This window comes from Nanorana parkeri, unplaced genomic scaffold (assembly GCF_000935625.1).
Source record: "Nanorana parkeri isolate BGI_ZX_2015 unplaced genomic scaffold, ASM93562v1 scaffold425, whole genome shotgun sequence".
Lineage (NCBI taxonomy): Eukaryota > Metazoa > Chordata > Amphibia > Anura > Dicroglossidae > Nanorana > Nanorana parkeri.
Window position 1 is genome coordinate 634,128 of NW_017306693.1, and position 16,261 is coordinate 650,388.

At 42.9% G+C, this 16,261-nt stretch overlaps 1 protein-coding gene across 1 annotated transcript; it reads left to right on the forward strand.

Moving 5' to 3' along the window:
- Window positions 1–74: 74 nt before the first annotated feature.
- Window positions 75–16,209, forward strand: YWHAQ (tyrosine 3-monooxygenase/tryptophan 5-monooxygenase activation protein theta). The gene is made up of 5 exons (XM_018559992.1): window positions 75–451; window positions 11,706–11,829; window positions 12,411–12,574; window positions 14,653–14,748; window positions 16,014–16,209. The coding sequence occupies exons 1-5, from the start codon at window positions 155–157 to the stop codon at window positions 16,077–16,079; spliced, it is 747 nt and encodes a 248-aa protein (XP_018415494.1). The 5' UTR covers window positions 75–154; the 3' UTR covers window positions 16,080–16,209.
- The last annotated feature ends 52 nt before the right edge of the window (window positions 16,210–16,261 follow it).

Sequence of the window (16,261 nt, forward strand, 5' to 3'; positions counted from 1 at the left end):
TTTTTCCTTGCATGGTCTTATGAAGTTTACTCTCTTCTTACAGGTTTGGCTGCCTGCCTGTGTTACACGTCCAGCTACAACTCCTCAGTCGAGCCCTTCACATCTTTGATTTCCCAGATTTTTCTCCTCCTGTGTACCAAATCCCACAGAAGCCATGTCAGAAAGAACCGACCTGATCCAGAAGGCCAAGCTGGCTGAGCAAGCAGAGCGATACGATGATATGGCAGCCAACATGAAGGCTGTAACGGAATGCGGAGAGGAGCTGTCCAATGAAGAAAGGAACCTTCTTTCTGTTGCTTACAAGAATGTGGTGGGAGCAAGAAGGTCCTCTTGGAGGGTCATTTCCAGCATCGAGCAGAAGTCGGGTGAATCGGAAAAGAAGGCGCAGCTGATTAAAGAATACCGGGAGAAAATCGAGAGTGAGCTCAAGAATGTTTGTGCAGCTGTTCTGGTAAGTTAGTTATCGGCATTGACAAGCTTCACAAACAAACGTGGTTATTGTAGTGAAGTTATTTGTTGTTTTTTACTGGGGTCTAAGGAGTATGGTCAGTCCCTATGTCAAGTGATGGATTGTGTGAATGAAATTCAGAAGCCCTAAAAATGTCATTTTCTGCATTTAAAGGACTGCTAATTTCTTCTTATAGTGGGAGCAATTTTATTAACTTTCATATATTGCTCCTGTGTTTTGAAGATTTAAATGTCTTTGGTTTGTTCATTTGGTCATTATCTCTAGCCGAACTGATGTCTTGTTACAAATATTGCACACCTGATGGGAACTGTGGGAGCTGCACACTAGGGGTACCTGAAAATCTAGTGCCGTTTCTATATGGACCAAGGATAATGAAATTTTTTTTTCTAGTTTGTGTGAGTTAATTAATTCGTAGTAAATTTGTACTGGCCAAACTTGGGCTCTTATAATGTGTCCCGGTTTTTCATAGGTTTGTCAAACTAATTATTTAAGGCCTGGTACACACGAGCGTTTTACAGCGCGTTCCTACGCTCTGTAAAACGCTCAACATGTGAAAACCAATGATTGCCTAAGGGCATGGTTCCCACCTGGGCGTTTTACAGCGCGCAGAACGGCCTACGCCCAAAGAAGTACAGGAGCTTCTTTGGGGAGTATTTCCCGCTCGTATCCATGTAGCCCTCGGGAATGCGCGGCGCGAAATGCACTACACATGTGCATATTCGATACGCCTACGTGTGAACCCAGCCTTAGTCTTGAGGACATAGTTTATGGCATTTTATTATGGAGTGAAGGGACTTCAGTTGGCAAAATAATTGAGTAGGGAGCATATTCACTGCAGGGGAATCTTCTAGGGGCATGTGTTTTGAAATGTCAGTGAAGCACCACAATTGACAGATGAAAGTCACACTTACTGCTTTATTTAAGTGACAACTCTGGAGTTAAATTTTAAATATGCATTCAAGTACCTTTAACTATTAATAATTTGATGTAACCTTTTTGTGTATTAGCTGTCGATGCTCAAATCATCTCTGTATTTGTGCTGACTAGGGATGCTGATACTGAGTATATGGACGAGTACTTGCCCTTGCCCAAATGCTCCCGATGCCTATTCTGATACTGGAACTTCTGGTATCAGGAAGCCAGGTGGTGAGTCATTTCCCACCACCCACCCTCCTGATTGGCTAGAAAGCTGGCTCCATGCTTCCTTGTCTACTGGTGACGAGAGAGCATGGAGACTGCGTCCCGGCTAATTGGGAAGCCATGCGGCACGTCAATATACGCCAATCGGGAAGCAAGGCCGTAAAGTCCTTACACGCCACTTGGCTTCCTTAGCTACCTGGGCGTGTATACACGTCCCATTAGTCCCGTGCACTCGAGCGGGAAAGACACATAATTAAAAACCGACAGCGATGCCCGTTAACATACAAGCGATCCGCCGGCTGTACGAGCTCACTCCTGTGATGGACTACAATCTCATGTTTAGTTTACTAATTCTTGAGATTGTAGTCCATCATGGGAGCGAGCTTGAAGCGGTTGAGCATTGAAATTGTCACACATCGACTCTAAACTGCAGGTCATTAGCTTCGAAGGGGCAGCTCTGCTCTTTGGTCCTAAAGGGGTCAAATGTATTGAAGATTGCCCATCCTTGGATATAATTGGTTTATTACATTTTAGTTTTACTTATATTTTCACCTGGTGATCTGCCAGTAATACGTTTCCTGTCATAGATTACTATACTGGATAAATTAATATGGAATTTAGGAGCCAGTCTTTCTAATTCGTAACCAGAATTTATGTATGTATGCTCCATTGACAACTAAAGGGAACCTTAAGGCCCCATTCACACCATTGCATAGTGGGAACACACGTTGTGGCGTCCACATTAATTTCAGCGGGTGCTATACGTGTGCCAAACATGAAAAGAAAAAGTAGCTCACGCAGCAAATTCAGAAACGTGTTTCACTTTTTTTTTTTTGCAAGGCAATGCCTTTTGGTGTGCCAATAACTAGTACTGCCAGTACTCTGTATTGCCACACATCACTTTCTCATAAAACATCATAGCTGAGCTTTCAGGATCTCTCATAGCTGCTACCCTAATGCTCAACATATCCTTCAATTACCCTCCTTCAGTTTTGCATAGCTTGATGAAAAGAAATGGGTAATATGTCAGGATTTTATGTTTAGTGAGATCCTTGAATTGGTGATGCATTGTGCCATTTAGCATATAAAAAGCTTGTGCTGGGTTTTTGTTCAATCCATGATGTATATATTTTGTTACTGCTATTCTGTACAATGCTGCATTGTGCTGCCTTGATGTGAGCAGTGCAGGAGTGGTGCCATGTGGTCTTGCTGGATCAATAATCTATGAAGCTGTATAAATCCTGCTGTCTGTGGCACTGCAGTAACGAGCATGCTGCGGATGTACTATGTCAGCAAACGTTGCAGCAGAGTACTACAGACGTGAAAGTGGGTGTGTTTCCTGTCCTAGACCTCTAGTTGCCTGCATTGCTATATCGAACAGCTTTACTTCATTTCTTTGATAGATCAGTCTAGCTCTTCAGAACACTTTAGCTTATTTGATTTGCTAGTATAAGTGTAGCGTTTGTATATCTACACCACTTACATTATCAAGGTTGACATCACTTTTTTTAATGGTTTGATGTACTGAGCATAACATAGGTTATAAATGCACACCCAGACTTTTTTCTTCCTGCTGATCATGAAACTTGTGGATGATGCAGCTTGAGGAACACTGTTTTTTGTAGCTGGTTGCTTGTCAGAGTATGTTTCTGCATATCCGTACGCTTTTGACAAACTGTCACGTCTTCATTTAGTGACGTTCAGTTGTACCTTCAATTCAGTGTATGTCAGATTATTTTTGCATTCCGGCTTGTTAAAAAGTATGACCTACTCACGATGGACATGGTTTTCCTGTGTTGGTGTGCATTTTGTACTCCCTTTTGGATAACTGCTATAGAGCTGTGTTCTTCTGCAGTCCCTGGAATACCTCCCACCCTGTACTACACCTAGCCAGGAACCCTGGTGACATCGGGTCAGAAGGAGTGGTGCTGGCTGTCTGGAACAGGAAGCCTGACACGCTCAGTAATGTCATAGGAGAAAGTACAGTGCTGTTGCTGACAAAAGGTTAATCGCAAGGTTAACACCACCTTTATTTTACGCTTGCAGCAAAAGTCTAATCAGGTTGTCTCCGCAGCAGAATACAGCTTTCTCTAGCAGCAATCCGAACATGTAATTCTGACAGAAGGATTGACTTTTTTTTTCTCCCAGGACTTTAACCTCTGACATGGCTGTGAGTGTCTTAGACTTTCTGTACCAGACAGGCTACACTACTCCCTTCTGGCCCTGATGTCAGGAGGATTTCTGGCTACTGCCTGGGATGCTTTACAGTCTCAGCAGTGCAGACTCTTCTCCGCCTGTATTGAGCATCTGAATCTGTTCATGTAGAGGGAGTCTCCCACACACAATCAGTGGTTGCAGAAAGTTTGAGTAACTTCCCCCTTATCTTACAAATAAAGGCAAAGGCACCTATTTAGAAGTGTTTAGCGATGGCTGTCGGCAAACATACTTCTAGATAATTGCCGGCTTTTTATTCTTTGTATACCATATTTTTATTTTCCTCCCAATATTAATCTATTTTTTGAATCCCTTTTTACTGAGGGGAGATTAATCCATCTCCCTTCCCAGAACTCTGGGTCTACCTCCTGGAATATGTGATGGTGCACATAATCTGCCCCACCCCCTCTCTGAGATCCCATGAGATTTTGTAGTTCGCTGAAAAGATTTCCCTGGAAGGCACTGGTGTTGTAACCTTCCCAGGATGTATGTGAGGCCAAGGACACATCTCCAGTGCCACACTCAAAGTGAAAAATGGTAATTGTAAGTAAAAGGGGAACCATTTTGAATGTAAAATTTCATGTCAGCGTGCTTATGGTTTTTCCTGTATTTTGTGAAAGGGGTTGAAGGTCTTTGCTTCAAGAAATTCCTTAAAGGCAACAGCTTGATACCCTGGGGAAGGGTATGCCGGGGTAGTTAGTTACTTGAGAGCCTCTGCCACTCCTGAATTGTCAGAGCTTAAAATACAGCAGTCTTACTGACAAGACATTAGAGCTGCAGCTAACGATTATTTTCAAAATCGATTAGTTACATGAACTGCTTTTCAAGGTCAGCATCGCAGCTTCACTGTATGTAAAGCCTTCACATTATGACTAGGAAAAAGAATCAACAAAAAGCAAGACAAGTTTTAGATTTCACCAAAAACACAAACTACGCCCGCTTGACATGAGTCTTAAATAGTGGATGAGAATCATCTTACTAATCCAAAGCCTGGTCTAATTGAGGTGAACTCTTCCCCATACCCCTCCCTTAGGCGGCTGTCTTTGACCCCTTCCACTAAAACTCACCTCTGCATGCTGATATATGATCTTGTATTCATTTAGTTAAACATCAGTTTCTTTTACTTAGAATAGTTTTTCCACTTCCTGGTGTTTGAATGAGGCACAGATGATTTAGCTCTGGCCACACATATGCATCCTGGGAAGGTTACATCACAGAGCATTGCTGGTGAACCTCATTAATCTCATGAGATCTCTGGAAAGGCATTTTTATCCCCCGAGATGGTCACGGGCTAGAGTTCCAGGAAGTAAAGGGAGATGTATTAATCTGCCCTTAGTAAAAAATGGCCACTGTGAAGATTGGGGAAGAAAAGAAAAATAGGGCATGCAAAGAATAAGTCTGCAATTATCTAGAACAATCTGTTTGTATATTGTCATTACCAATATCTTTGAAATTACGACAAACACACATGGGGACCAAGTAGCCACAAATTGGCAGCGATCATGTAGGGAATATGTCAAATCTATTAGGCGAGTCTCCTCCACCCACATGGCCACCGTTGGTGGTAGGGATAGCTTCCAGCGAGCTGGTACACATGCTCTAGCTGCATACACGAGGTGGATCACCAACAATTTCTTGTATGATTTAATCGATTGGGAGGAAAGGCAGGCCCCGGGGTCCAGTGTCAGTGATCTTGCGAATGAGGTCAGTCACCTGCCGCCAGAAAGCAATTATTGGGGGGGCACTCCCACTATATATGAATAGTACCTGGGCATTCAGCACAGCGCCAACACCTGTTTGATGTTGATGGCAACTTTTTGTGCAGGAGAGTCGGAGCTCTATACCATCTAGTGAGCAATTTATACCCTGCTTCTTGAAATCTGCTGGCAATAGAGGATTTATGTGCAAAATATAGTATACGTTCAATGGCTTGGGGGCTAAATACCACACCCAGGTCCCTTTCCTATTGTATGAACCGTGGGGAGAGATGTGAGTCCACGAGGCACTTGACAGCCATGGAAAGGATGTGTCTGACTGGACCTTCCAATACATATTTTCTCGAAGGGCGTGAGGGGCTCGTAGCTGAAGCCTTCCCTTGAATGAATCTAAGAAAGTGAGAAATTTGCATAGCTCCCCAAGAATCCATAGAGGGTTCCACCATCGTCTGGATCTGATCTAGAGAGCGCCATCGGAGGTCGTCCATAAAATGAATGGCACGTACTTTTCTAGATTCCAGTAAGGCCCTGAAGCGTGAGCCCTGCATACCAGGAGGGAAGTGTGGATTGCCAAGAACAGGCATCAAGGGTGATAAGGAATGGGGAAAGATCTGAGGATGAAAGGGCTACTTCTACCACTCTTATTGTTGCCTGAATATGTGGATTGAGCCAAGACCATATGGGAAATTTAGGCATTATCCAAGGAATTCCGCTGATGGGGAGGTTGCATGTATCCTGTTCTAACCTCACGCATAATTGCGGTCAGTGTTGCAACACCAATCCACCGTCCTCGCTACATGTGCTGCCCTATAATACACATGTGGGTCTGGAAACCCTATATCACCCAATTGTTTCGCTCGGTAAGGATTCCATGTTTAATCCTGGTTCTTAGCCCAAAGAAAAGATAAGGTAGCAGGCATCAGTTTCAGGAAAGTCAAAGGGACAGTCGCAGGTAGTGTCTGGAACAAGTACTGCAATCTGGGAAGGGTATTAATTTTAAAATACTGTTGCGCCCAAACCAAGTAAAGTTTGAGCGGTTACGGGATTTAAGTCTATCAGAATTCTTTTGTGTAGAGGGAGGAAATTAAGCCCAATGTTGTCCTTTAAGGTCTGCTGGAATATACACTCCTAGATACTTTTTTTATATGGGATGTATTCTGTTTGAAGGGAAAACTGACTGAGTAGGTGTGCCCTCAGAGCTGGCATACAACTCCTATACCTGCTTGGCGCTTTGTCGTTTAAGCCATGACCCTTTTGTAATAGCCCTCGCATAACGCATTTGTGTGTTTCCCAAAGGGTCAAGGGATTCTGGCCTGGGATACCATTATCAACAAAGAACTGTTCCAGTTCATTGTGTAGAGAAACCTCCAGTGCAGCTTCCTGTAAGGAGTCATTGAGCCGCTGCGACTAATGGGGTCTGGAGCCTGCATCGAGAGTGACGGTCAAATGGACAGCGGCATGGCCTGACATTGTTGTGGTGCCAATGGCGACATTGGAAACATAAGGGAGGGAAGAGTGTTTCATCAAGAATTCTATTCTAGAATATGAATGGTGGGGACTCTAATAGTAAGAATAGTCCTTTTCTTGGGTATGGGCTATCCCCTCGGAGTCCACCGGCAGTCCATTTAAACAGTTTGGTGCACAACTGACTTGGGTAATTCTTTTTCCCAATACATGTCATAGGGCCCACATGGGATGAAGGTGTAAGTATTTTTCACCGACATTGTAAAGTTTGAGATGGGATTCTCAATCTGGATCTAGCGCATTCTTTTTCAGTTTTGCATGTTGCAGTGTGCCATGTTCTGGTGTGAAGGGGCCGTGCTGCAAGAATTTGAGGCAGATTTCTATCAGTTGAGCTTAACCCCTTCGTGACTGACGACGTACAGTGTACGTCGCCAGCATCGGGGCATAAACTAGCTTCCTCCCGCTACCCAAAGCTCGGTATACGGCGAGCTACAGCTCGCCGTATACTGAGACGCCGCAGCTGAAACGGATCCCGACAATTGTCTGGATCCGCCCAGCTGCATGAGTGACAGCTGGCTCTGCCTATCTAGAGGCAGAGCCAGCTGTACCCTCCCCATCTGTTCAGCCAGCGCTGGAGTATCAGACAGGAGGGGAGAATCCAGTCACTCCCCTGTCACGGCTCTCTGCAGTGACAGGATCGAGAAGTGAGCGAGTGCCGGTATGTGTTCTGTCACTTCCCGATCTATAGAGCCGACCTGTGACAGTCTCATTGTCACAGGTCGGCTCAGATTGAGTGAAGAGCACTCGGCTCCATGGATGTCAATTCTCCTTTTAAAAATTTGTCCTGGTGGCAAAAATAACTGTTTACTGGCCAAAACAAAACCATGGTTTCACCTTAGACCCCGTTCACATTGAGCGATTTTTTTTTTCCCGCGATATCGCGGCAAATTACCGCTTGATATCGCGCTCCAATGCAATCCAATGGGGCAAAGGGTCCTGCTGTCGTGTCGCTACAGCAGGACCCTTTTTGGAGCGGATTTAGCCGCTCAATGCAAGCTTGAACGCGACATCGCACGGCAAATCTCGCGATGTCGCGCAATATGCAAATCACGCGATTTGCATATCGCTCAGTGGGAACGGGGCCTTAGGTACTAGAGCTACTTACCAGTTCTTAGATGAGGTGGCTACAACATTTTCCACTTTTCAGTTTAACTTTTTTTCAGCGAGTACAGAAAATACCTTTTTGATCTTGCTAGAAATTTGGTGTCACTTCTCTGTGCTTTAAATGAAGCAAAAAGGAAGTTCTCTATTGCGTAAGCTACTAGTCCTTTAATTCACCATATAGGGGCCCATGTCCATTGCATCAGTTTGAGACATTACTAATCATTGACGGGAGCATTTGATGACCTTCAAGCAGGTTTGCATTCCCATAGACTCTATTTGATGGGTATGCAAAACCCACCTGAACCCTCCAAACGGAAGCATGTTGACACGGATCCTATTACAGATGAACAGAGACGGACATGTTTGTCCAGCCTGAGTGACGCCTGTCGCTACCCCTATAGGAACAGTGGATGAAAAATGCGTGGACATGAAACAGGAATTGTTTGCAGGATTACGAGGGGAAAATAAGGGGGGGGCAAAAAAGCAAACCATTGCAGCCACTGCATCTAAGGAATGGTAACCTGCAATATTACATTTGTGTTTTTGGGTTCAGATGCACTTTTAAGAATCCATTGTATTACCTTACAAGGCAATGTTCTCAACCACTATTAATTCAATCTTTTCAAAGAATTCAGCGGCACACATCCTATCCCAGCATTTACAGTTGCATCTAAATTTGGCCATGTAGGTTACTAACAAGTTGAACTTTTTTTTCCTCTGGCTCAAAATACTATCCTATATAATACACAAATTCTTCTTTTACTGCTTTGTGTTCCTTTCCCTCCTGCACATACTGCCAGCCATCATACCCTTCACACTCCCTTTTTTATAGGGTATTGTGGCAGTTTATACAAAACAAAGAAGGGAATTTATCAACACTGGAGCAGCTTTGCATGGCAACCAATCCGCTTTTTCATTTTCAAATCTTAAAGTGACAAAGTCTAAAAGAAAATGTTTCCCTCCCCCCAATGTTAGTTCAGCACTTACCTTAAATGATGTCTCTTAATCCGATCTTTCCTGTCCTTTTCAGCCTTCTCTCCAGCGCTGCTGCAGGTCTCTGATCAGCGCCGCTGACTCCTCTGTGCTTGCTGGCACTTCCTGTCCCACGATGTCTGCATGCGAGTGCACGCGTCCATAGACTTACCTTGTGTCTCTCCTCGTCTCCCGGCTGAAAATCTGAACTGAACTTTTTTTTTTTTTTTAACCGGGTTTCAAATGGGTTGTGTTTTTTTGGGTTTTTATTTTAAAGTTTTTGCATATATCTACTGCTTGCTAGCAGTAGATATATGAAAAAAACACTGGAGGGTTTAATAACCCTTTAAGTGAACGGAAGCGAGAAGCTGACTGGTTGCCATGCACAGCAGCTCCAGGTTTTGACTGCTCCATTTTTAATACATTACCCTCAGAATCTGTCTTTAGAGTCAACAGAAATTACTTTTGTATGCCCCTGTCACAATGCTATTTAATCTGGTTATCAGTTGGGATATTCAAGATGTATAAACTTGGGCTGGAGTTACTCATGCTAAAAACATGAATCTTAAACCCGTACCTCCCCGTCTCCGGTGTGAACAGGTTCTATTGAGAATACCATTGTAGCTCAACAAGACATGCGACAAAACACTCTGGTGTGATTGGGGGCTAAATGTTCTATTTGTGCAGTTGTGTTTTAAAAAAAAAAGGTTAAAGCCAAACTCTGGGGAAAGAATAATTCACACACCACCGCATTGTGGATTGGTCACTGAAATACTGCATGTTATATGTGGAGGGTTGCTGCAAAGTATAAATATCTCTGAATTAGAGCTGCAGCTAACGATTATTTTCAAAATCGATTAGTTAGCCGATTATTAAGTTCGATTAATCGGTTAATCGGATAAACAATAATGCAGCGGAAGGCCGGCTCCTGCATCCCAGCGCTGTGGGGAGTGATGTGACAGGAGAAGTGTAGTGCTCTAGTCACCTTCCCACCCATCCTCACTACAGGAACCCAAGAGTTCTGTGACTGGAAGAGGGGGTGGGATGTTGATCTCTCTCTCTCCTCAAAGATTCCACAGATGCATGACTCCATGTTTAAAGTAAACCTGTACTACAGAGTATCTTCAAAATTCAGGACTTCTGACTATAGGCTCTACTTTTTCTTGAAGTGTTGAAACCAACGACAGCCAAGCAGGCGACTGTTTTGTGTGTATAAATGTTCTTTAGTCACCTTCCAGGACAGCATCAGATAGGCTCCTCCCACCGAAACAGTTAAACGCATCACCCACCCCTAATAAAAAAAAGATCACATGCCTTGCATCTGTTATTTTGTGTTTCCTCCAGCCAAGCAGGACATCGTAACATTTGTTACTTTTAGCTAGGCCTACGTGCTGGTAAGCAGGGGCCCACCCTCGGCATGGAGTATGGCATACAGGGTCGGGACCTGAGGAGGTACTTATGACGGGGGGCTCCCAGGACAGTCCCCAGAGGTTTCCTGCATAAGTGTGTGTGAGGCAATATCCTTCTGGTGTAGTGGACTCAGTGGAGTCCCCCCTACAGCAATACCACTTCCTCGTTGTTTTGACTTATGCTGAACTTACCTATTCAATGGTGTCTGCCAGCGGGGTTAGGAACACCACTAAATGTTCTTTCTTTGTATCCCTCTCGAACCCATTCACATCTTTACTGTTGCAGTAATACTGTAAAACACCTGAACGGCTGTGTACTGTTTTTAACCTGTTGTCGACTTTAGGCATGTTATGTACGCCCAAAGAAACTACAAAAGGCATGTGTAGTACGCCCTGTTGCTGGGGAGGGAGGAGGTCCTTTGACCTGCATTTTATTAAAGCAACATCTGTGTGCCTGTCCTGATTTTGTTCCTATTTAAACCCTAATCGATGCTTTCGCCCCCGATTATTTTCTGGTTGTGTAGCATTGTACTTGTTAGTACAATTAAAGTGCACCTGTCATATTGTAATCTGGTCTGTTGCCTAGCGGTTTCCAGCTTCAATACTTTGAGCGAGACCCAGAACAAGTATGCTGTGATCAGTGTCAGACAAGTGTCATAATTCCTTCTATTTGGTTTTTTTTTTTTTTAAGTAACCTGGAAAAAGTGTAAAGGAAATGCATGAATATGACAGCCAGGCAACATAATCTTTTTCATAAGCAGAGTTCAGCAATGGCAGCCTCCAGAATTCCTTCATAATTGGTATGCTTGGAACAGACACAGACAACTCTGAAAGAGATAACCAGAGGATGCCAGTCAGACCAACTGTTAAAATTCTAGTCTTTGATATGCCGTGATCTTAGGTTATAGGTCCTTAGAGTGTTTATTTTAGGGTTGTACATGTTTGACATTCATGTAGACTGAGGGGGATCTGATATACCGTACTTTGGAACTGGGTTAGATGAGGCACTAGCAATAATTTGGAAGATCCCTACAAGTTACTAGGTTTCATGATTTGCATGGTAAATTGTGGTGTGTGTGTGCTTATTATTTATATCGCTTTGTCCATATTACATTCACTTTAAAATTTATATTTAGTTTTTGTTTTTTCTTATTCCAGACCCTGCTTAAGGAGTTTTTAATTCCTAAAGCCTCGCAACCAGAGTGCCAAGTATTTTACCTAAAAATGAAGGGGGACTATTACCGATACCTTTCAGAGGTGGCGAAGGATGCTGATAGAGCCCGTGAGTATTTTTCTTTTCTATAATTCAGCTAACTAGAGACCTTAAGTCTCTTGTTTTCACTTATAGCTAATGATGAAGGGCAATAGTCGGGGGAAGGGCTTCTCAGCATTGATTTGGCAAGTAGATAATTTCATACAAGTGGGATCTGGTAAAGTTTAAATGCATTTTAAGAAAAAATCGTTTTGGCGGGTTCCTGAAGAAAAGATGGAAGTTTTTTTAGTAAAATACTTTATGTAAATGGTGCAGAATTTACTGTATTCATTGTTGCCCTAAAGGTAAACCTGTTATTGTAGGAATATAGAAGCTGACATTTGCATGCAGATTTGCCTGGCTGGTCTTGGGGCTTCTGTAGCTCTTCAGGAGTCACTGCTAGACCAACGGTTTGAGTTTCATGGAGTCAATATGTTTTAGCTTTATAAGGTTTCTTAAAAGTTGCGTTTTTTCAGAGTAATGTAAGTTTCCCTCTGACATATCTTTGTCTGGAGGAGCACCAGTGACCCTTTCCAAACTCATCTATATCAAGTACAAAGTGACATTTTTGCTCTGTAGCGCTTAACTGTTTGTCTTTTTTGCTTTATCAGAAACAATAGACGACTCACAAGCAGCTTACCAAGAAGCATTTGACATCAGCAAGCAGAAAATGCAGCCAACCCACCCCATCCGCTTGGGCTTAGCTCTAAATTTTTCTGTATTCTATTATGAAATTCTTAATAGCCCAGAAAAGGCCTGTTCACTGGCAAAGACTGTAAGTATTAACCTGCAAGGATTTTTCATTCTAGATAATAACCCCACGAGAAGATTTTTACAAGTTTGTCGGTTTTGCTCTCCTATTAAGTTTGTCGCCTGCGTGGTGACTGGCAAGTTGTGTCAAATATTAATCGCTCCGGCTGAGTCCAGGATGGAAATGCGTGGCATTAGTGACACCCCTTCACACAGAGGACTGCCTAAATATCCGCCTGTCTTTAACCCCTTAATGACCAGTGACGTCCATAGTATGTCAGTGGCACCGTTTAAACAGACTCCCGGCAGCTAAAGACATCGGGACTTTGTTTACAATTGTAAAGCCAACTGTCTGCTTTACAATAGAAGTGATCAGGTGACTCAGCTGTCGCCCAATCGCTTCTCTGGGCTGGTAAACGGGCCGCCCCCCTGCCATGTTTCTCGGGTTTCGTCGCCCCTCCTACGGGCCCTTGATCGGCTTCTCTGGTGTCAGGGGAGGAGATGGACGAAAGTCTGTTTGTCGATTCCCCTCACCGTACTATGGGACTGGGAGCGATGCGGATTACATCACTTCCTGTCCCAGAGCTGTCATTGCTGGGCTCCTGAAGCCCATCTACAGGCTATTGAAGTGCGATCTGCACTTCAATAGCTTATTTCTGGTGTAAAGGTGACACTAGGGGTCTTTTGGACCCCCAGCATCACCTTAAAGAGGACCACTATGCTATCACGTTGGGGGCTTGTAAGCCTCCCCCTATGTGATTTCAATTAAAGTTTAAAAATGTTCAAGTCCCCCGCGAGCACGTGCGTCTTCATCTAAACACGCATCGGGTGCGCCTACGTATGAAAACGACGATCGTGCTACACATATTTGGTATCGCTGCGCATGCCTGAGAGAGCAATAATTCTAAGGCCAATATTTGTCTATCTCTAAACTGATGACCTGTAGGGGCTTTTAAAGCGTCTATGGACTTCATGGGGTACTGAATTTTGTTGCAGTTTCATGGACGCACACAATTCTTAACCTGGGCATTTTGGGTATCTATTTACTCGTTGTAACCTCATCTTTTATATTTAAAAAAAAATAGGTATTTGTGTTTTTGGGGCATTTAAGTGCATTTTTCACTACATTTTGGGGTTTGATGATATGTTGCGCTAATGTCGTGCAACATAAAAAATGTTAAACTGCCACCATTTTATTCTACAGGGTCTTGGCTGTCAGAAAATATGGCTCACAATTATTTACACAATTGTACATTGATGATCAGCCATAGCTCATCCATCCATTCCTGGGTCACAAAGTACAGAAATAGTAGCCAGGCAGCTGCTATTTCAATTGCACTCCCACCAGATTCAGCACTCGCTGGAATCAGACTTGCATTCTAAAGGTTTATGAACAATTACATCCTCCTGATCGTATCTCCCCAAGTAATCTCCAGGAGGAATAACATTCCCTTACTGTTCCTCCTCCAAGCATTTTGATCACTCCGAGCTCCACACCAGCACAGATAGTTGGGATTACAACTTCAGTTCACCTGGAACTTTCCATCTCTCCTCCAGTGAACTGGTCATGGATTTCGAAACACTAAAATCTGCATTGTGCAACTCCAGTTTCTTAAATACAAAGTAAACAATTGCAAAGTAAATTAAAACTATAATCCCCTCTACCTGTGCTTCCATGGAGCTTGGGAGCACTGAAAGAACTAGAGGAAAAGCACCGGACTGTCACTGTTGCCATTTTCATGGAGAACCAATGATTGTAAGCCTGTATTACATGCCTGTATAGACCTTTTAGAAATGTTGGTGTGGTGTTTCCTGGCAAATTATGATTCTGATGAGTATATAGGTAGGTTTGTAATTGAAAGTGCGCCTCTTGCAGTACTGTTTTTTTATATTGGGTTTTTGGGATACCTGTAACAAAATTGACTAGTGGAGGAGAGGATCGCTCGACAACTTGCCCTGAACTTGGGAGGGAAAAGACTAATACAGATTAATTCTTATTTTAAACTTCCTTTTTTCCAGCACCCATTATTTGTTTTCTAGTTCTCTTTATAGTTTGCAATATTTTGCCTTGGAACTAAAATGTGACTTTTTTTTTTCCCGTAGGCATTTGATGAAGCCATCGCAGAACTAGACACCCTCAATGAAGACTCCTACAAAGATAGCACTCTTATCATGCAGCTACTTAGAGACAACCTAACAGTAAGTGTACTCCTGTCTTAAGACAATTCATGGTAACTTTGTTTGGAATGGTTACTCTGCTCACACCAGGATTTGGATTATAATGTTCATAGTTCTTTTCAGTAAGAGTCCAATGAGATTTGAAAAGAAGTCGCTTGGCTAAAATTTAAGGTTTGTTTTTTTTATCCTTTTGTGTGAAAGCTTTGTAAACTAAGCCTTTTGTTTACCATGTTCCCAACCTCTTCTGTGGTTGTAGGAAATCGAAAGGCTAGTTAAGCAAAGTGTTTCCACAATTTTTTATTTTGTGCTTTATCTAGTTTTCTGTTTTACATATTTAAGGGTTTTGAAGATGACTTCTGTTCATAAAAATGGGTTTGTGATCATGCTCCATGCCCAGCTGTGCTGATTGTCTTTAGTAGCGTGACATTGAACAAATATGCAGATCTGATCTGGAGTTGTCTTGTGTTCTTGCTCTGGGTCAGTAATTAAAAAGTATTGATATACGGCAGCCAGGCCGCTATCATTTTCAGAATGTGCTCAGTAATCTGTTTTAGTAGAAAGTTGTTCATCGGCTTGCATTAGGGGCTGTATTACAATAACAGGACCTCCAGGGTAAAAAGCATGTAGGTTAGTCAATCAATGCCATCATGAACATTCTGTACTGTTTCTGAGTCTCCCTCAGGCAAACATATGTGAAGAAGCATGGTTTTCACTGAAGGCAAATACAGGGACCCTTCAATTAGAATTCTCTGTTTAGGTCAGGGATGGCACTCCAGCTGTTGAAGTACAAGCCCCATGATTGCAAGGCTCAGGCATGATAGGAGTTGAAGTTTAACCATAGCTGGAGTGTTGGGGTTGCCTACCCTGATTTTAGATGGGTTATGATCCCCACAGTGCCAACAACCATTCTAGAAATACATGGTACAGCATGAGAACCTATATTTACGGTATTGATATTTTCCTAATGAGAGATTCCTCCCATATTTTACATAAAGCATGATAAAGACTCCCGAAAGACCTTAAATGGTATGTAAACCCTTTCCTGCAAACTTGCATAATTGTTTCCTTTTGAAAATTTTAAATATATCAATTAAATAGTTTCATCTGAGGGCACAAATAACCGTTCCTGCCAGGAGTCTTGTGAACTTCCTGCACTCCTTTGGCTGATACGCTTTAATGGACACTGGCGCATGTGGAATTGCATAGTCTGTATGGATTTTACTACGTAGGTGTGATGAGCCGTGTACGGATTATCTTGATAAACTTTACTATGCTTTGTCTTCCAGTTATGGACGTCAGACACCAATGAAGGTGGTGATGGTGGTGACGGCTGTGAACCAGAAAACAACTAACCTGCGCTGCAGACACCTGTCCCCGAACAACCCTTTTTACACGTCTCCATTCCTAATCGCTCCACGTGGATTTCCTATAGCAAAGAAAGTCCATCCATGTGTAACGGAAATAAAGTTTTTAGTTTCTTCACGCTGCAGCTTTGGGAAACTTTTTTTTTTTTTCTTAATTTTTTTTTGAGGTC